At 43.5% G+C, this 21,604-nt stretch overlaps 1 protein-coding gene across 2 annotated transcripts in view; it reads left to right on the top strand.

The window, feature by feature from the left end:
- The window catches only part of KDM1A (lysine demethylase 1A), a 57,829-nt gene that overhangs the window by 30,813 nt on the left and 5,412 nt on the right, over positions 1-21,604 (top strand). For both annotated transcript variants that reach the window (XM_027443713.3, XM_027443712.3), the window contains 7 exons: positions 3,938-4,011; positions 6,204-6,315; positions 6,699-6,831; positions 7,563-7,750; positions 8,168-8,282; positions 16,604-16,731; positions 21,014-21,160. In XM_027443713.3, coding sequence (XP_027299514.1) covers positions 3,938-4,011; positions 6,204-6,315; positions 6,699-6,831; positions 7,563-7,750; positions 8,168-8,282; positions 16,604-16,731; positions 21,014-21,160 — 897 coding nt within the window. The remainder of the gene's footprint in view (positions 1-3,937; positions 4,012-6,203; positions 6,316-6,698; positions 6,832-7,562; positions 7,751-8,167; positions 8,283-16,603; positions 16,732-21,013; positions 21,161-21,604) is intronic.

Raw genomic sequence — 21,604 nt, 5'->3', positions numbered from 1 at the left:
TCACCCTCCCCCCTCCCTCTCTGGGACAGGGGAGAGAAATGGAAAGTGAAGCCTGTGAGTTGAGACAAAGACAGTTTAATAAGACAGGAAAATAGTAATAACAAAAATAATAACAACAATAATAATAATAATACAATGGTGATAATAGGTAAGTAATAATAGTATGTACAAACAAGTGATGCACAATGCAATTGCTCACCACCCGCTGACCGATGCCCAGCCTCACCCCGAGCAGTCCGGCCCCCTCCCCCCGGCTAGCCACCCCTATATATTGTTTAGCATGACGTCAGATGGTATGGAATACCCCTTTGGCTAGTTTGGGTCACCTGTCCTGGGTCTGTCCCCTCCCAGCTCTTACTGCACCCCCAGCCTGCCTGTTGGCAGGACAGAGCAAAAGGCTGAGATGTCCTTGGCTTGGTATAAGCACTGCTCTGCAACAATTAAAACATCGGGGTGTTATCAGCACTCTTCTCATCCTAAGCCAAAACCTAGCATTCCACCAGCTACTAGGAAAAAAATTAATTCTGTTCTAACTGAAACCAAGACACCAACCCATGTTAATAAAGAAAAGTACTATTAAGTCTGTTGTCGTACAAGATTGTAATGTGTGTTTTTGTTTTCTCTTCTGGCTAGGCCCTGAATAAGTGGGGATCTAGGTTCTTATATAGTGAAATTGAGAGCAGACTTCTACATTCCTTCGCAGTTCTTTTGTGATTAAAAAAAAAAAGTGATGAAAGTATTGGTTTTATAATCTGGAAAAAGAGCTCAGTTTGTAAAACAAAATAAGATAGTACTAGTCTGTACTTCATCCGTAACCTCTGATCAGTATGCATACAATGTGTGTGTTGTCAAAATATATTTTTAATTACAAATAAGTACATCATTACCCCTGCCCCTTGCTCATTTTCATGCTTTCTTAGTGTTGAGTAGTGTGTCAACTATGTGAAAAGTAACAAAGTAAATAGCACCCTGTCCTGTTCTGAGAAAGTATACTTTCATTAGTGAATCTCATTAAATATACTCATCCTACTGATTAACTATTCTTTCATCTTGCTATCACCAGCAAAGCTTACTACTGCGTTTTGGTAATTCAAGTCTGTGTGGAGTAACCTATCTAGATTGTGTGGCCATACACCGTGGCTAGTAAGACTACATAAATCTAGGATGGAGTTTCTTGACCTTTTTTTTTTTTGCTGTCGTTAAATGACTTATACAATGCAAATATTTTAAAATAGGATTCATATCTTCTCCATATATGAATGAAAAGTTCTAGGCTTCCAAGTCAGCTATTCATCATGCTGCTTAAATATTTATTTTAGGCTGAGTGAAGTTTGTTCTTTCTCTTTTTAGCTAACAAAGGGAGATAAGATTTAAAAATTTAGCCAAGGAAACCTATTTTTTTAGTTGGATGTTGAGATTGTATAGCATAACAACAAGTAGATTAAAAGCACTACAAGAAACTGGAAGCAAGTTCTTTTTATGCTTCTTTTGCCCTCCCCCTCCTTTTTGTTTTTAGGAAAACATTTTTCTTTAGTTCTAGGATGTGTAAAATGACCTTAGCAAAAGGGCTCTTAAGAGAACGAATTTGTTCAAAGTAGGGAGCAAATACAAAAATCTTACTACCGTAAGATTGCTTCCTTTGTTTTTTATTATCAAAAGGATTAAGCCAAATCCCACTCAAGGAATTTTAATACAAAAAAAATCTGTAGCCCTTGACAGTAATTATTTTTGTATGTATTTTGAAGAAGTGTTCTGATGCAGGAAACAAAACTTTATCCATGCAGTAGCTGAAATGTTTTGTATTTGGATGTAGGATGTTCCACGTAGATGTTCAGAAATGATAACCAGCCAGGTCTTCCGGCCTTCTTATCTATGTGGTCCTCCTCTGAACTCATTCTAATAGCTCAATGTCCTTCTTATGCTGGGGGTCCCAGAGCTAAACATAGTACTCTAAGTTGGGGTCTCATGAGAGTGGGGGAGTAGAATCCCCTCCCTTACCTTACTGGCCACGCTTCTTTTGTTGCAGCCCAGGATACGGTTGGCTTTCTGGGCTGCAAGCACACATGTCTGGCTCATGTTGAGCTTCTTTGTCCACCAACACCCCCAAGTCCTTTTCATCAGGACCGCTCTCCATCCATTGTCTGCCCAGCCTGGTTTTGTGGTTAAGGTTGCCCTACCCAGATGCAGCACCTTGCACTTGGCCTTGTTGAACTTCGAGGTTTTCACAAGCCAACCTCTCAGGCCTGTCCAGGCCCCTCTGGATGGCATCCCTTCCCTCCAGCATGTCAACCGCACAACACAGCTTGGTGTCATCAGCAAGCTTGCTGAGTGTATACTCAGTTTCACTGTTAAATGTCACTGGTCCCAGTACTGACCCCCTGGGGAGTATCACTTGTTACTTATCTCCACTTGGACATAGAGCCGTTGACCGCAAATCCTTGAGTGCAACCGTCCAGCCAATTCCTTACCCACCAATTGGTCCATCCATCTAATCCACATCTCTCCAATTTGGAGATGAGTGTGTTGTGCAGGACAGCGTCAAATGTTTTACATATGTCCGGGTTGCTGATGTCATTTGATCTTGCCCTATCCACCAATGCTGTAACCCCGTCATAGAAGGCCACCAGACTTGTCAGGCATGATCTGCCCTTAGTGAAATCATTTTGGCTGTCACCAGTCACCTCCTTTTCCATGTGCCTGGGCATAGTTTCCAGGATGATCTGCCCCATGATCTTGCCAAGCACAGCGGTGCGACTGACTGGCCTGTAGTTCTGCATGTCTCTTCCTTTTGTCCCCTTTTAAAAAACGGGGGTTATGGTTCCCCTCTTCCAGTCAGTGGGATCTTCACCAGACTGCCATGACTTCTCAAATATGATAGATGAGATTAAGGCAGGGAGATTGCTCAACAGTTGCTGTGATGAGTAAAACAGTGTCAGGGAAGATTAATTCAGTGCTAATTGATAACAGAGTAGGGCAGTGAGAAGTAAAAGCATGTTCCCTGCACTCCACTTCTTCCCCAGCTCTGCCTGGACTCTTCTCCATTGGCTGCAGATCTGGCCTGGTAGTCTGTTCCATTGGGTTGCAGGTGGACAACCTGCTCCACCATGGTCCTCTCCACAGGCTGCAGGGAAATTTCTGCTCTGGCAGCTGGAGCACCTTTTGCCCTCCTTCACCTACCTTGGTGTCTGCAGGGCTGTTTCTCTCCATTTCTCATTCTTCTTTTCCAGATGCTGTTGTGCAGCAATTATTTCCTTTTGTAAATATTTTCTCTGAGACACAGCCAGTGTCTCTCAGTGGCTCAGCACTGGCCAGTGGCAGGTCCCTTTTGGAGCTGGCTGGAGTCTGTCTCTAACATGCAGTACCTTGTGGAACTCTTCTCATAGGGGCCATCTGTGCAGCCCCTTGAAACGAAGACCTTGGCGTGTAATCCCAATACAGAAAGAAAATGATTTTATACAGTTCTATTGTAGGTTTGTTTGATGGAATTTTGGAGGAAAATTGAACTAGATCATGTATTTGCTTTTTGTAAAGTTACATCTGCCTTGGAAAACTCTACATTTAATATTAACTATAGTCTTTTAATAGAGAAATAAGAATAGAAATAATATTGTGTAGTATGAAAGAGCTTCCAGTACTGTAAGAAAATTCTGTAACTATCATGGATCTTCATGTTCTTCAGATGTGAGCATGCTAAAATGTCAGGAATCTAAACACTACTTTTTTTCTGCAGTGCGACGTAAGTTTCTGCATATCTGAACTGCAGAAGGGCAAAATAGGTGGATTAAATGTTGAAAAAATAAAGGACTTGATTTAGATTCCACTGAAGCTCATCAGTCTTCCACTTCCATCTCTTATAATTAATCCAGTTTGATGCTACATGTTTCTAAGTCCTTTTGAATATGAACTGATTTTAACGTTAGCTTTTAATCCTACGTAGGAGTATGATGAATTGGCAGAAACACAAGGAAAGCTGGAAGAGAAGCTACAAGAACTTGAAGCCAATCCACCAAGGTAAAGATACGAACTATAAAAATGAATACTTAAGAAATCAGGAAGATTTTTGCTTATTTTACTTTCACAGTATATTTAAAAAAAAAAAGCCATGTTTTTCTTTTAATCATGGTAGCTTGCACAAATGTAAAGTATGAGTTCCCTCAGTTTTAGAAATTTTCTTTCTTGGTTGTAGAAGTCATAGAATTATAGAATATCTTGAGTTGAAAGGGACCTGCAAGGATCATCGAGTCCAACTCCTGACACCACACAGGTCTACCCAGAAATTCAGACCACATGACTAAGAGCACAGTCCAAATGCTTAAACTCTGACAGGCTAGATGCTGTGACTACCTCCCTGGAGAGCCTGTTTCAGTGCATGACAACCCTCTCAGTGAAGAACCTTTTCCTGATACCCAGCCTGAACCTCCCCTGTTGCAGCTTGACACCATTCCCTTGGGTCCTATCACCGGTCATTAAAGAGAATAGATTGGTGCCTGCCCCTCCAATCCCCTGTACTCCACAATGAGGTCACAGAATCACAGAATCTCTAGGTTGGAAGAGACCTCAAGATCATCGAGTCCAACCTCTAACCTAACACTAACAGTACCCACTAAACCATATCCCTAAGTTCTACATCTAAACGTCTTTTGAAGACTTCCAGGGATGGTGACTCCACCACCTCCCTGGGCAGCCCGTTCCAGTGCCTAACAACCCTTTCAGTAAAGAAATTCTTCCTAACATCTAACCTAAAACTCCCCTGGCGTAACTTTAGCCCGTTCCCCCTCGTCCTGTCACCAGGCACGTGGGAGAACAGGCCAACCCCCACCTCGCTACAGCCTCCTTTAATGTACTTATACAGAGCAATAAGGTCACCCCTGAGCCTCCTCTTCTCTAGGCTGAACAAGCCCAGCTCCTTCAGCCGCTCCTCATAGGACTTGCTCTCCAGGCCCCTCACCAGCTTCGTCGCCCTTCTTTGGACCCGCTCAAGCACCTCGATGTCCTTCCTGTAGCGAGGGGCCCAAAACTGAACACAGTACTTGAGGTGCGGCCTCACCAGAGCCGAGTACAGGGGGACGATCACCTCCCTAGTCCTGCTGGTCACACTGTTTCTGATACAAGCCAGGATGCCGTTGGCCTTCTTGGCCACCTGAGCACACTGCTGGCTCATATTCAGCCGACTGTCCACCATCACTCCCAGGTCCTTCTCTGCCTGGCAGCTCTCCAACCATTCCTCTCCCAGCCTGTAGCTCTGCTTGGGGTTATTGCGCCCCAGGTGCAGGACCCGGCACTTGGCCTTGTTGAACTTCATGCAGTTGACCTCAGCCCATCGGTGCAGCCTATCCAGATCCTCCTGCAGAGCCTTCCTACCCTCGAGCAGATCGACACACGCACCTAGCTTGGTCTCCCATAAGCCTCCTGTTTTCCAGGCTAAACAGGCAAAGTGATCTCAGCTGCTCACCATAAGTCTTCCCCTTTAGGCACTTCACCATCTTAGCAGCCCTCCTCTGGATGCTCTCCAACAGTTTTACATCCTTTTTGTACTGTGGTGCCCAGAACTGCACACAATACTCGAGGTGAGGCCTCAGCGCAGAGTAGAGCGGGACAATCACCTCCCTTGACCAACCATTAATGCTGTGCTTGATGCACCACAGGATACAGTTGGCCCTCCTGGCTGCCAGGGCACACTGCTGGCTCATATTCAGCTTATCAACCAAAACCCTCAGATCCCTCTCTGTGGGGTTGTTCTGCAGTGTCTCATTGCACAGTACATGTGACTCAGGCCAAAAGAGGGTGGTTCTTAGGATGTATTACAGCAGTAATCCTTGCTGTAACCAGTGCCTGATCTCAAGAAGCCTTTCAGATTTGAAATCCTTGTCAATGATAGCATACCTACTCTGCTTATTTTGACAAACGATGGCAGATTATAAGGATGTATGTTGCTCTGTATGACTCTACTAGTTTTTTAGTCTTTTGTATTTATGCTACTTAACACATGATTTATTTAACAGTCTTCATTTCTGAAGTTTTGTTTCCAGCTTCATTTAGTATGTTTTATAAGAGTCCATCTTTGAAAATGTGATTTTGCTGTTTTTTGGCATTTTTTAAAAATTTCTCCTCTAAGAAGGGACTGAAACAAATTTTCAAAAACAGTGCGTTTGCATTCTGCTCTGGCAAACTAAATGTCTTTTGTATTGCTTTTTTTTTTCCAGTGATGTCTATCTGTCTTCAAGAGACAGGCAAATACTTGACTGGCATTTTGCAAACCTAGAATTTGCTAATGCTACGCCCCTCTCTACACTTTCACTGAAGCACTGGGACCAGGTAGCTAATTAATGTATTTGTTCAGTTATATACTAAAAACTTATGCTATATTTATTTCACTCTCATGGAAGTTCCTTTGTGTTAATGGGTCTAAACTCTTGAATGGTATCTGCTTTTATGTAGATACTTTTCTCTTACATGGCTATTATTTGCTGATGATATTCCAGGAAGCTTTTTATTAGTGCTGAAACTTTCTATAATAATGCTGTCTCCTGAAAGCTTCTGTACTTATTACTTGACTAATAAAATAAGTTTTCAAATTCATCAGATTTCCCTTTGAAAGTTTTTATTGAAAACATTTTGCTACTGTTCAGAGTTGCAGATTGTCTATTGAGTGATGTGATTTTGTTATAAATGCATGCTTTTATGCATCTTTGTTTCAGGATGATGACTTTGAATTCACAGGCAGTCACTTGACTGTGAGGAATGGATATTCCTGTGTGCCTGTAGCCTTAGCAGAAGGGTTGGATATTAAATTAAACACAGCGGTTCGACAGGTTCGCTATACAGCTTCAGGTACATGAAACCACCTCTTGAAAGCTGCTCTGAGGAAGTATAATCACAGAAATTCAGTGCTTTTGTTTTGATTTTATAAAACCTTTCTATCATATTTTAGGTTGGAAAAAGCCACATTTCTTGTTGCGTTTAATTGTGTAGGAAGCTTCTAGGGATTAATAAATCTTTGTTTCTTGCTTGTTTCTGTGGCTGCTCTGAATCTGTCCTTTTCAGCTGGATTTACTGATACATAGGTTCACTTCATTGGGATTGAAGATTTTGGAGTAAGAGGTCTTCGACTGCTTAAGGTACCACAGGCTCTGGTATTAGGAGTATAACTAGATATAAGATGGACTTGCATGGAAGGAATACACCTTTTCATTGTTCTTCAAAACACTGGGCTCAAGAAACTGTCAGCTGGGAGAGTAACTCAGTGATAGGCTCGTTCTCTACTTGGTATTTATACATATATTTAAATCTCATTTATTAGTGTAGATTAACCTTTTAGCCTAGTGTGGCCATCCTTGGATGCATTGTGAATTCTGCTTTTTGGTATTCAGCTATGTGGCCAGTAAGATTTAGTTGCCTGGAAGTTACATAAAGCTTGTGTAATGCTGTCTCTGTAACCTAAATGTTTTCTGATGTGGATATGTTTTTATGGTGGTTTTATTTTTTTTTAATTTTATGTTGAGGCCTTTATAAGGCCTTTTATTTCCCAGTCTATTAAATGACTTTTTCTCTCCTTTTTCCAGGCTGTGAAGTGATAGCTGTAAATACCCGATCTACTAGCCAGACGTTCATTTATAAATGTGATGCCGTGCTATGCACTCTTCCCTTGGGAGTATTGAAACAGCAGCCTCCGGCAGTACAGTTTGTACCACCTCTTCCTGAGTGGAAAACTTCTGCAGTGCAGCGTATGGGATTTGGCAACCTCAACAAGGTCAATTGGTCATTGAGGGAACTGCAGGCAGACCAGGGCATGCAGCAGAAATGTTTATGGTGGATGAGAGGAAGGATGGATGAGAGGGAAGGATGTTTCTTCCACTCCTGTTTGCTAGACTTTGATGCTGAAAATTACTTGAAGAACTGTAAAGGACTTCTCTGTATGCTATGTAATTTGTAAGCAGTAAAATTTGTCAAGTAGGTTGACATGGCACATATGTTGTAGCTTGCTAAACAGGTTATTAACTTACGAAACATGATAAAGGTGTAAACTTTTATGTATTAAGCATGTGCACTACATATTCTCTAGATTTTCCTTCTTTGACATTTCCAGTGATGCAAATCAGTTGATGTAATTGTCTTTATTTTTATTTTTTTCCCTGAGCTCCTAAGTCTTTTGATTCTTTGTTTATAGGTTGTGTTGTGTTTTGACCGTGTCTTCTGGGATCCAAGTGTCAATTTGTTTGGTCATGTTGGTAGCACCACCGCAAGTAGAGGAGAACTCTTCCTGTTTTGGAACCTGTACAAAGGTAGCTCTGATGCATTTCTACTTTTGCCAGTGTCTTATCTGTATGGTTTCAGATCTAGAAAAGAGCAGTTCTTAAGATGTTGTTAGTGTTCACATATGGATATGAGAAGGTAATACTTCACAGAATCACAGGGTAGTCTTTGTTTGAAAGGACCTTAAAGATCACAGAATATCCCAAGTTGGAAGGGACCCATAAGGATCATCAAGTCCAACTCCTGACACCACACGGGTCTGCCCAAAAGTTTAGATCATGTGACTAAATGCATAGTCCACTTGCTTTTTAAATTCAGACAGGCTTGGAGCAGTGACTGCGTCCCTGGCAAACCTGTTCCAGTGTGCAACCACCCTCTTGGTGAAGAACCTCTTCCTGCTGTCCAGCCTAAACTTCCCCAGCCTCAGCTTAGCACCACTCCCATGGGTCCTATCACTGGTGTTTACAGAGGTCACCTGCCTCCCCATTCCCCCTCGCAAGGAAGTTGTAGACCACAATGAGGTCCCCTCTCAGCTTCCTTTTCCCTAGGCTGAACAGGCCCTGTGACCTCAGCTGCTCCTCATGTCTTCCCCTCTAGGCCCTTCACCATCTTCATTGCCCTCCTCTAGACATTCTCCAACAGTTTAATGTCCTTCTTGTACTGTGGTGCCCAGAACTGCACACAGTACTTGAGGTAAGGCTGGACCAGCGTAGAGTAGAGCGGGACAGTCACCTCCCTCGGCCAACCATTAATGCTGTGCTTGGTGCACCCCAGGATACAGTTGGCCTTCCTGGCTGCCAGGGCACACTGCTGGCTCATATTCAACTTGCAGTCGACCACAACCCTCAGATCCCTCTCTGCGGGACTGCTTTCCAGTGGCTCATCGCCCAGTCTGTACATATAGCCAGGGTTGCCCTATCCCAGGTGCAGGACCCAGCACTTACCTTTGTTAAACTTCATGTGGTTGGTGATTGTCCAGATCTCTCTGCAAGGTCTTTCCACCCTCATCAGAGTCCACAACTCCTCCAGGTTTGGTGTCGTTGGCAAATTTGCTTAAAACATCTACATCCAAATCATTTATAAAGACATTGAAGAGGACTGGCCTAAAATGGAGCCTTGAGGGACCCTACTAGTGACCGGCTGCCAGCCAGATGTGGCCCCATTTACCACAACCCTTTGAGCCCTGCCCATCAGCCAATTGCTCACCCATCATATGTTTTTGCTAAGTTGTATGTTGGACATTCTGTCCAGCCTTGCTGAAGTCCAAAAATATCACATCAGCTGCTTTCCCTTGGTCAACTAGATAGGTGATCTTATCATAAAAGGGTATCAAATTTGTTAGGCAGGACCAACCCCTCATGAACCCATGTTGGCTGGGACCAATGACTGCATTGTCCTCCAGGTGTGCCTGAATGTCAAGAATCATTTTCTCCATAATTTTACCAGGCACTGATGTGAGACTGGCAGGCCTGTAATTGCAAAGCCATTACCCCTAGTTCTATCATTATACTCATCATCCTGCTCTCCCTGCTTTGCTGTAGGTCTCCTTTAGTTACAGGAAGGCCACTGTAAGGTCTCCCTGGAGCCTTCTCTTCTCCAGGCTGAACAACCCCAACTCCCTCAGCCTGTCTTCACGTGAGTGGTGCTTCAGCCTCTTGGTCATCTTCATCACCTTCCTCTGGTCTCATTATAATAGCTCCCTGCTCTCCTTGTGCTGGGGGCCACAGAGGTGAATGCAGTACTTGAGACGTGACCTACCAGGGCTGAATACTGGGGGACAATCACTTCCTTAGTCCTGCTGAATACACTATTCCTGATACTAGGCAGGATGCTGTTAGCCTTCTTCGCTACATGAGCATGCTGTTGGCTCATACTCAGCTGACTCTTCACCAATAGCCCCAGGTCCCTTTCCAAGTGGCAGCTTTGCAGCCACTCTTTCCCAAGCTGGTAACATTGAATAAGTGCCTGAAATGCAGGACCCAGCACTTGGCCTCATTGAACCTCATATAGTTAGCCTGGGCCCATCAGTCTAGTCTATCCAGATCCCTATGTAGGGTTTACTGACCCTCAAACACTCTTTCCTATCTTGGTGTCATCTGCAGACTTAATGACTTGATCCCCTTGTCCAGATCATTGATGAAGTTATTGAAGACAACTGGCCCCAATACTGAACCCTGGGGTCACCACTAGTTGACTGACCTCCATTCGCCTTCTTAACTTCATTCACCATGACTCTTTGGGTCTAGCCACCCAGCCAGTTTTTAACCCAATGAAGAATATACCCCGTCCAAGCCTTGAGCAGCCAGCTTATTCGGGAGAATGCTGTGGGAAATGGCGTCAAAAGCTGTACTGAAGTCTAGGTAGCAGCCTAGTCTTTCCCTTGCCCACTGAGCGCTTCACCTTGTTGTAGAAGGAGATCAGATTCAGGACATGCCTTTGATAAACCCATGCTGACTGGGCCTGATCATCTGGTTGTGCATGATGGTCCTCAAGATAATCTTCTCCATGAGCTTCCCTGGCACAGAGTTGAGACTGACAGGCCTGTAGATCCCCAGATCCTTCTTCTGGCCCTTCTTGTAGATGGGCGTCACACTTGCTAGCTGCCAGCCAACTGGGACCTCCCCTGATAGCAAGGACTCTGCTGATAAATGATTGAAAGTGGCTTGGCGAGCACTTCTGGCACTTCCTTCGCTACCCTCTGGTAGATCTCATCTAGCCCCATAGGATTGTGTACATCTAAGTGGAGTAGCAGGTCTCCAGCCATTTCCTTGTGGATTATGAGGGCTTCATTCTGCTCCCTGTCCTTTTCTACCAGCTCAATGGTCTGAGTGCCAGGTCCTCCACCTGGGGCGCAATAACCCCAAGCAGAGCTACAGGCTGGGAGAGGAATGGTTGGAGAGCTGCCAGGCAGAGAAGGACCTGGGAGTGATGGTGGATAGTCGGCTGAATATGAGCCAGCAGTGTGCTCAGGTGGCCAAAAAGGCTAACAGCATCCTGGCTTGCATAAGAAACAGTGTGACCAGCAGGGCTAGGGAGGTGATCGTCCCCCTGTACTCAGCTCTGGTGAGGCCGCACCTCGAGTACTGTGTTCAGTTTTGGGCCCCTCGCTACAAGGACATCGAGGTGCTTGAGCAGGTCCAGAGAAGGGCGACGAAGCTGGTGAGGGGCCTGGAGAACAAGTCCTACGAGGAGCGGCTGAGGGAGCTGGGCTTGTTCAGCCTGGAGAAAAGGAGGCTCGGGGTGACCTTATTGCTCTCTACAGGTACCTTAAAGGAGGCTGTAGCGAGGTGGGGGTTGGCCTGTTCTCCCACGTGCCTGGTGACAGGACGAGGGGGAATGGGCTACAGTTGCGCCAGGGGAGTTTTAGGTTGGATCTTAGGAAGAACTTCTTTACCGAAAGGGTTGTTAGACATTGGAACAGGCTGCCCAGGGAAGCGGTGGAGTCACCATCCCTGGAAGTCTTTAAAAGACGTTTAGATGTAGAGCTTAGGGATATGGTTTAGTGGGGACTGTTAGCGTTAGGTCAGAGGTTGGACTCGATGATCTTGAGGTCTCTTCCAACCTAGAAATTCTGTGATTCTGTGAAACAACTGGTCTTGCTGCTAAGGGCTGAGGCAAAGAAAGCATTAAGTATCTCTGCCTTTTCCTCATCTCTTATCACTGTTTCCCCTCACATCCAGTAGAGGATGAAGATTCTCCTTAGTCCTTCTTTATTTGTTTGTGTATTTATAAAAACAGTTTTGTCTTTGACAGTAACAACCAAATTAAGATCCAGTTGCTGCTTTGACCCTTATATAACTTTCTCCCTGTACAGCCTCACAACATCGTTATAGTCCTTCTGAGTGGCACACCCCTTCTTGTAAAGGTCATAAATCCTTTTTTTCTTCCTGAGCTCTCGTCTCGACTCCCTGTTTATCCAGGACTGTGGGTCTTCCATGCCAACTCACTTTTTTGGCATGTGGGGATGACCTGCTTTTATGTTTTTAGGTTTACGTACTTGAAGTGTCCAGCCATCCTAGCTAGACTCCTTTGCACTTCAGGACTGCTTCCCAAGAGACTCCGCCAACCAGCATCCTGTTAAGGAGGCTCTTCCAAAGTCAAAGGTGGCAAGCCTGCTCTGCTCCCTCCTCATCATCTTCTGAATCTAGAACCGCACCATTTCATGATGACTGCAGCCAAAGCTGTCCCTGAGTTTCACATTTCCCCCCTAGCCTCTCAGAATGAGATCCAGCATAGCACCTCTCTTCATTGGCTCTTCTATCATTTAGATAAGAAAGTTGCTATCAGTGTATTTCAGGAACCTCCTGAATTGACTATGTCCTGCCATGCGGTGTTCTTTCCAACAGATATAGGTGTGGCTGAAGTCACCCATGAGAACCAGGGCTTGTAAATGTGAGGTTGCTTCTATCTGTCTATAGAGGGCCTCATCTGCTTGATCTTCCTGATCAGGTGGGTAGCAGATCCCCACTACAATGTCACTGTCCCTCTCCTCCCTTTTATCATGGCCCATAAACTCTCTGGCAGTTCCTCATCCATCTCCAGGCAGAGCTCCAGGCACCCTTCTCACCTCCCCAGCCTGTTCTTCCTAAAGAGCCTGTATCCTTCTATCATAACACTCCAGTCGTAGGAGCCATCCCACCACATCTTAGAGATGTGCCAATGAGGTCAGAGCCCTGCAGGCATGTGTATATCTCTTAACTTCTCTTGTTTATTTCCCATGGTACATGCACTAGGACCACATACACATCAGACTGTGAGGAACAGGATGGATTGAGGTTCCCCTCCCCTGGCAACCCTGGTTTAAAGCCCTTTTCACCAGCCTTGCAAGCCTATGACCGAACATGCTCTTTCCCATCTCTGATAGGTGATCCCATCAGCCCTCAGCAGACCAGGTTTCTCAAAGCGGGTCCCATGTTTTAGGTAGCTGAACCCGTCTTTAGCACCAGTCCTGCAGCCATCTTGATTTGCCAGATCTGACTGGCTCTTTCAATCCCCACCTCTTTGACCTGTGCTTCTGGGTCCATTACTGCTGCTCCTAGGGCTCTGTAATCTTTCTGGATGCTCCTCAGACTGCTCCTGGCTGCATCACTGGTGTCCATGTGAGACATTAGCAGGAGATAATAGTCCTTAGGCTTCATGAGGCTTGACAGTCTCTTGGTGATATCCCTGATACAAACCCTTAGTAAGCAGCAGACTTCCCTCAAGAGTGGATGGGATTGGTAGAAGAGCATCTCTGTATCTCTCAGAAGAGTCTCCTACTAGTATCACCTCTCACCTTTTCTTAGTAGGACTAATTATTACATGAGGAGCAGAGTGGGCTTCCTTACTCAGCTCGACCTTCCCTTCAATGAGTCTTTCCTTTACAGCTTGCAGAGGGGTGTAGTGGTTCTGTAGGGGCATCTCAGGCTTAGGGGCAAGCCTCTCCCTCCAGCTGGTCCTTGTGGTTACGAGCTTCCACTCTGGAGTTATTTGCCCCCTTCCTTTCTGTGAGAGCCGATGATGGAGTTTTGGGCTGTTTGGCCATAGACTGTTGGTCCCCTGCAGTCTGTACTAGGAGCCAGCTTTTGAGTTCCTCATCAACCTCCCTGATACTATGCAGCCCTGTCACTGACTCCTGCAGCTCAGCCACCTGCTCCAGGAGGTCCTACACCTGTTTTCCTGTAGGAAGACAAATGGAAGCAGAAAGCACCACTAACTTGCAAATGGTTGCCCGGTAAATTAGGGCAGAACGTGGTTTGCCAGTGCTGTGAATTCCAGGCTAGTTCTGTTAAATTGTATTACTTCCCATCAGGTCAGGTGGCTGAAGTGGGAAAAATCAATTACCCTTTCTTGTGGATAGGTAGGCGGTAGTTAACATGATTGCACTTTGAAATACTGTTGTAGAACTGACTGAATTTGTGTAGGTGTAGTCATTTATTTCTCTCATATTCTAAATTTCTGTAGCCATAGTTTTGGGCAGAGACTACTTAAACTGATAGAACAGATTAGAGAGCAATTGTTAATCCAGAAATGAACAACAAAAAAAAGCATAGAAGGCTCACAGCACATACATTATTAGTTCTGTGGAAGTTCTTCAAAGGGCTTTTGTCAGAAGATCATTTGAGAAAGGCTTAAAGACTGGGTGGATTTATGGCAGGAATGGAGAGAAATTCAGGTGAAATGATAGCATGAATTTGTGCTGCTGATGGGTGACCTGTTATAGCTTACTCAAGAATTCTTATGACAGTTTAAGTCTAGTTCAGGTTATGACCTCTCAGAAAACATGTAGCCTCAGGAATTCCATACATGTCCTGGAGCAGATGGCCTCTTTTCTTGGTGACCCTTTTCTCCAGCATGCTGTTGGATATGTTGTAAGTGTATATACACGCTTTGAGATGGAGGAGAGCCTGGTACAAACATCCAGATCAGTGGAACTCTGGGCAGAAATGGTCAGTGTTTTCTATAAGTGCAATGATGTTTCAGTCTGATTGTTTTCTTAACTAGTATTTCTGTATTTCTTGGGGACATTATGAAAGAGAAAGTGCCTCATCTTTTTCATCATCTCACAGTTACTCACTGATCTTAGGCTAAGCCACGTTTTCTGCTTGATGTTTGCTGTCAAGGCTCATTGACTGCCATAAGGAGAAAACATTTTCTGGAGCAGTGGTGCATACTCATCATGCAGGAAGCTTTTCTGATCAACCCTTTGGTATTTTCAGCAAAATATTTCCTGTTCTTCTGCTATAGCTTTCTACTTTTCTGTCACAGTTCTAAATTAATCCAGGTGACCTCATAGCAACATTTCAGATCTGGTTAAATGCTTACAAGGTAGGATATTGTGCATTACAGTTTCCTTAAAGAAACAATTTTTGTCAAAATATTTTTGGGTTGTCTGAATCGAAATTTTCATGAACAAATTCGCTGGAAGATGCATTTTCAGCATGTAGTTGTTACAGCAAGAAAATAACTGACTAAACTGCTGAATAGGTCAGAGATCTCATGTCAGAAGTGGCAGTGTAGGAAAATCTTTACTGCTGAACTGGCAAAAACATTTCCCAAAGCCTGTGGATGTTATGAATCCATGTTTGTGTTTTGTTTTGTTTTGTTTTGTTTTTCCTTCAATAGAGTTAATCTCTAAAATGAATAATCCTATGTGTTTCTTCTCTAATGAACTGCTTCTAGTCCCCAGAGGTTGCAAGTTTTGAAGTGTCTTAACTGTAGCTTGATTAGTGCAATTTTCTTTGTAACAACAGCCTTACTAGTCTGGTTTCTTCAGAGTTTCAAATGTTTTTATTTCTAACAAGAAAATATTGGGTCTTCCAAACTGTATATCAGAACTGAACTTTTCTTTATGGAAGGGTAGCTTGATGGGAGTGTGTACCAAGAGATCTCCGTATATACCAGGAGATGAGGAATTCACCACTAGTTTTGGAAACCTGTACAAAAGTTAAGTCCGTATTCTTAATAAGGACTTAACTTCCCACTTCAATATGCTTGACATCTGTTTTTAGGTGTAGTATTTCCTTTGCTAAATTTAGGAGAGTTTATACGTGAGGAGAATGATCTGATGAGAACTGTGAGAGAGTTATTAACTGTGCTTACGTCTGTCATTTATTGTAAATGCATGTTTCTAGTTATTGGGTTGTTTTATTAGCTCTTTGATAATTGATTTTCATTGAATTTGTGAATACCAAAAATGTAATCTTAATCTTAACAATAGCAAGCCAGAGATGATAATAGCCTCATCTATTCATTTGTTTGTATATTCTGTAATTATATTAACTCCCTTCACCACAGCATCACATTGGCAGCCAAATTACTTGATATCTGTCCTTCTGACTTCTGAATTCTTCTCAAAATTGCTGCTTTCATGGATATTGTGATGCTTTTCATAGTTTTGGCTCAATTTAGATTATCTTGAATGTGCATCGGAAATCTAAATTTTTGATAGAACTACTTACCCTGAAAATTTCACTGCTGTGTTGATATTAATCATTGCTAAAATTAATCATAGATTTTCTGTTCTGTCAGATTGTTTGGTTGTTAAATCCTAGTGAAAATTTATGTAAAACTAGTGATGCTTTCCTAAAAGAAAATCTTTCTTCTGCATGCTGTCTTTCCTAATAAGTGTGTTAATTTTTAATATATCGGTTGTCTTGATAATTCCAAATAGTACTGCAGTGTATATTCATTTATTTTCATCTGGATAAATTGACATGATGGGAGAAGATTGAGAACTGCTTTTCTTGGTTTTGTTGTGTTTTTTTTAACCTAGTAACTTCGCTGCAGATGATAATCAGTCTTGGCTGATGAAAACGTTATATTTCAATCATTCTTTTTTCTTCTCCCCCACCCCGTCTTCCCTGATTAGCGCCAATTTTATTGGCCTTAGTAGCAGGAGAAGCTGCAGGGATTATGGAAAATATCAGCGATGATGTCATTGTTGGACGGTGTCTCGCCATCCTCAAAGGCATATTTGGCAGCAGCGCTGTGCCACAGGTTAGTACAGGTAGCTTTCCTTTACTGGGACTTTTATATACTACAGTAATATAAAAAGTATACAGTAACTTTTAATATACCAGTTGTTTTTGAGCATTTGGTTTGTCATAAGTTGGACTGCTTACTTATGCGTTTTTCATGTAAGGAGTAGATTCCCTTCATTTTCTTTATTGTACAATAATTGAATGTGGTTTTATCATCAGAGGGTTGGAGCACCACTCTTACTAAGAAAGTCTGAGAGCTAGGGCTGTTCAGCCTATAGAAGAGAAGGCTCCAGAGTGACCTCATTTCAACTTCTGGAGTGTGCCCAGAGAAGGTCTGCGAAGCTGGTGAAGGGCCTGGAACACAAGTCCTGTGAGGAGCAGCTGAGGGAACTGGGGCTGTTTAGTCTGGAGTAAGAGGAGGCTCAGAGGAGACCTTATTACTCTCTACAGCTACCTGAAAAGAAGTTGTGGGGAGCTGGGACTTGGCCTCTTCTCACAGATAACTAGCGATAGGACAAGAGATAATGGCCTCAAGTTGCACCGGGGAGGTTCAGGCTGGAAATTAGGAGACATTTCTTCTGGTTAGGCAGAGTAGCATTGGAACGGGTTGCCCAGGGAGGTGGTGGAGTCACTGTCCCTGGGGGTGTTTAAGGAAAGGTTGGACATGATGTTTAGAGACATGGTTCAGTGATGGTGGTGGTAGGGGGATGGTTGGACTAAATGACCTTGGAGGTGTTTTCCAACTGTAATGATTCTATGAGTCTGTAACTTTTCAGTACTTAAAGGGAACTTCTAAAAAAGATAGAGCGACTCTTCACTCAGATAATGACAGCACAAGGGGGATTTTAAACTAAAAGAGGGGAGATTTAGATTAGATGTTAGGAGGAAATTATTCAGAGGGTGGTGTGGCACTGGAACAGGTTGCCTAGAGAGGCTGTGGATGCCCCATCCATGGAGGTGTTCAAGACCAGGTAAGATGAGGCCCTGAGTAATGTGATCTAGTGGGTGGCATACCTGCCCATGGCAGGGGGGTTGGAACTAGATGATCTTTGAGGTCCCTTCCAACCCAAGCCATTCTGTGATGATTCTATGATCCTCAGCCTTTTACTGCTTTATATATGGGCATCGAATCTTTCCAGCTAACTGTAAGCATGGATTCTTAGTGAATGTGTGGATCTCAGAAATCAACAGATTGAGCATTTCCAAATTATAAGTCTCAGACTGGAGAACGCAAAACAGAAAAACTTCAGGCTTGCCTTCCAGATAAATCCACAGCTCCTTCTCTGAACCCTCTATTGACAATTTCACTTCTTAATGAGATTTTTCTGTGACAGGAGCCAACAGTGAAGTGTTTTACAGCAGCTGCTTACTAGTAGGATTTTCAAATGGAAAAAAAAAAAAAAAACAACACTAACAAAGAGCAGAGAAATATAGATTCTGCAGAGGATAAATATGAAGTTCAGAGACAAAGACATCTTCCATTAGATGAGGTTGCTCAAAGCCCATCCTGTCTGGCCTTGAACAATTCAAGGGATGACGGGGTATCACAACTTCCCTGGGCAGCCTGTTCTTCACCACCCTCATAGTAAAGAACTTTTTTCTGATACGTGATCTAAATCTACCCTCTTTTCATTGAAAGCCATTACCCCTAGTTGTATCACTACACTCTGAAGAGGAGTCCCTCCCCAGCTTTGATGTAGGCCAGTTTTAGGTACTAGAAGGCCGCTGTAAGGTCTCCCCAGAGCCTTCTCTTCTCCAGGCTTTACAGCCCCAACTCTCTCAGCCTGTCTTCACATGAGAGGTGCTACAGCCCCTTGATAATCTTTGTTGCCCTCCTCTGGACTTGTTCTAATGGCTCCATGTACTTCCTCTGCTGGGAGCCCCAGAGCCGAGTGCAGTGCAGTCTCATGAGAGCAGAGCAGGGGGGGCAATCCCCTCCCTTGCCCTGCTGGCCACACTGCTTTTGATGCAGCCCAGGATACGGTTGATTTTCTGGGCTGCAATGTGTCTGGCTCATGTTGAGTTTTTCATCAGCTAACACCCCCAAGTTCTTCTCAGGGCTGCTCTGAATCCATTTTCTGCTCAGCCTGTGTTCATGTTTGGGATTGCTCTGACCCAGATGCAGGACCTTACACTTCACCTTGTCATCCACAAACTTGCTGAGGCTGCACTCTATCCCACTGTCCATGTCATTGACGAGGATATTAAATAGTGCCAGTCCAAATACAGTCCCCTGAGGAGACCAGTGACAAGTGGTGTTCTGTGTGTATATCAGTCTGACTACAACTCTGAGTGTGACCATCCAGCCAACTCCTTATCCACTGAGTGGTCCATCTGTCAAATCCATGTCTCCAATTTAGAGACAAGCATGTTGTGCAGGACAGTATCAAATGTTTTACACAAGTGCAAGTAGATGATGTCTGTTTCTCTTGCTTTGTCCACCAATGCTGTAACCCAGTTGTAGAAGGCCACCAATTTTTCAGGCACAGTTTGCCCTTAGTGAAGCCATGTGGGCTGTTTTCCATGTACCTTAGCACAGTTTCCAGGAGAATCTATTTCATAATCTTGTCAGGCCTAGAACTGAGACTGACTGGCCTGTAGTTTCCCAGGTTAGTTTCCCCCAGCTATTCTTCATACGTGAGAACTTTTTCAACCTTGCTGTGCAGCTGAACTCTGCGTGCTTCATGTCCACTGTAGAGTAGTAGTCTGGTTTTGTACCACCTCTATTGTAGTATGTATTTTATTCTCTAACCGTCCTTCTCCCTATTCATGGGGAATCCTAATTACAGGACTTGCTTGTCAGGATAAAAATAATAGTTGACTGGCTTAGCATCTGGCTCATACCCATACACGGGTGTGTGAACACTAACATCACGGTTGATGTTTGGCCTGCATGTCATCAGTCTCAGTACTGGGGAAGCAGTACTTTGGTATTTTCTTCCGCAGCTGTCTGGGTTACCCATACCTTCAAAACTTTCTCAGTGATGTAAAATTTGTCTTGTTTTATTCCCTGAAAGACTGCAGTGCTTCATATGATTACCAGAGAAACACATGAAGTGCATCAAAGTTTTCTGTCAAACATGCATGTGATAACGTGCAGTGCCATCACAGTGGTCTCTTCTTGACAAGGAGGGAAATAAAAAGTTCCTTTTATCAAGAAGCAGAGTCAGTATGATGAGTCTGGCTCATCCATTAATTTCCTACCCTTTGGATGAAAAAATTCTGTGTTGAGGAATTTTTTTAGTGAAGTTGTCAGACATTGGGAAATGTGGTCTCAAACCCCTAGTGCTGCCCAACACCTTAGAACAAGTCCTCTGTCCTTTCCAGAGAAATCAGCAAGAGGCATCGAATACAGTCCAGCAGAGGTCAGCCTCAGAAGGATTATCTTCAATTTCCATGGTCCTGGAGACCTCCCCAGTCATGGCACGTTATGGTCCAAGTCTGCTGGCCTTTGTCTGGTTTCTGGATAGCACCCTTGCTAGATAGAACTTTTCTCATCCTTTGTGGGAAGGTCTGGTCAAGCAGAAACAATTCCTTGAACATCTTTGTGCAAGGAGGCAAGGTTCATGTTTTGATGCTTGAATTTTTACAGAGAGTGATTCCTGTTAAAGCTCAGTTACATATTTGAACAGAATCTGGGTTATTTGAAGGTTCTGACCCTTTGTTCTTCATGTTATGTTTGCAGGTTTATGAAGATGTCCTGTTTTTTCTTGACTACTGTTACTGCCTTAGGGGGATACTGTTTTGAGTCCTGGTTATGTTCACCCTTTTGTATCTTTTGGTGGAATATATTTCATCCTGGCTATTACCATAGTAAACCAGATGGATTTGAGGAAAAACGCATTTTTGTGCAGATGCCACTTATGCAGTCTTTTTACCAGATAAGTTACGGACCTTGTACAGGTCTGTGCCATATTTCAGTCAGGAGAGAGCTTCAAGAGAGTTGTGGCTGAAAGGATGTAAATGAGTAGGAATTGTATATTGTCCTTATGTTGATAATGAGAAGAAACAGAGCATGGAGTACACAGTATGCATGTACTGCTGACTACAAATTCTGAATTCCAGTGCAGAAGCCATTTGGAGCAGGTTCTGCTAATATATCTCAAAGTATTAAGGCTGCTGACACCAGAGACAAATTATTTACCATAGTATGAGTTACCATGAAATATAAATGTGGAGTTCCACAATTAACATTAGCTTATGGATGTTGTCTTTTATTCTTCAATTTGCATCTTTTATATTTTGCACTAACTGTAGAACTTCCATTGTGTCAACAACTGAAGTTTCTCTTGTCTCAGCCCAAAGAGACTGTGGTGTCCCGTTGGCGTGCTGACCCGTGGGCCCGGGGATCATACTCGTATGTAGCAGCTGGATCTTCTGGAAATGACTATGACTTGATGGCTCAGCCAATTACTCCAGGACCAGCCATTCCAGGTGCTCCTCAGGTGAGAGATTTCTCAGTTCTTCATAGAAATACACCAGAATATGATGGTTTTGGTTTCTAAAGGTGAAGGCCAGAAGGAGAGGAACAGGAAGCAAAAAATCTCTCCCAATTTGTGATCCAGCACAAAATGAAGGCATAAGTCCTCTCCAGTTCCTTTTGAGAGGATGAAGTCTTGAAAGGAAAAACAGAAGGATTTGTAGGACTTTGGCTTTATTAAGGTTGTTCTTATACACTGATGCAAGTCTCTAATAAACACAGCTATTGATAAAGTGATTCTCTGCAGAATATAATATATGAAATTGTTTTCCTCATCTTTTTTATGGCACTGACAAATTGCTAATTTAAGTGAATTATTGAAGCGTTCTTTTGTTTGTATTGAACTAGAGTTCATGTCCCAGTGTCAGAAATCATCATTCATCTTAAACATACATGTAAGTTTTTGGTT

Source organism: Anas platyrhynchos, chromosome 24 (genome assembly GCF_047663525.1).
Source record: "Anas platyrhynchos isolate ZD024472 breed Pekin duck chromosome 24, IASCAAS_PekinDuck_T2T, whole genome shotgun sequence".
Classification (NCBI taxonomy): Eukaryota; Metazoa; Chordata; class Aves; order Anseriformes; family Anatidae; genus Anas; species Anas platyrhynchos.
Note: the sequence above shows the minus strand (reverse complement) of the source record. Positions and strands in the feature narration are given on the sequence as shown.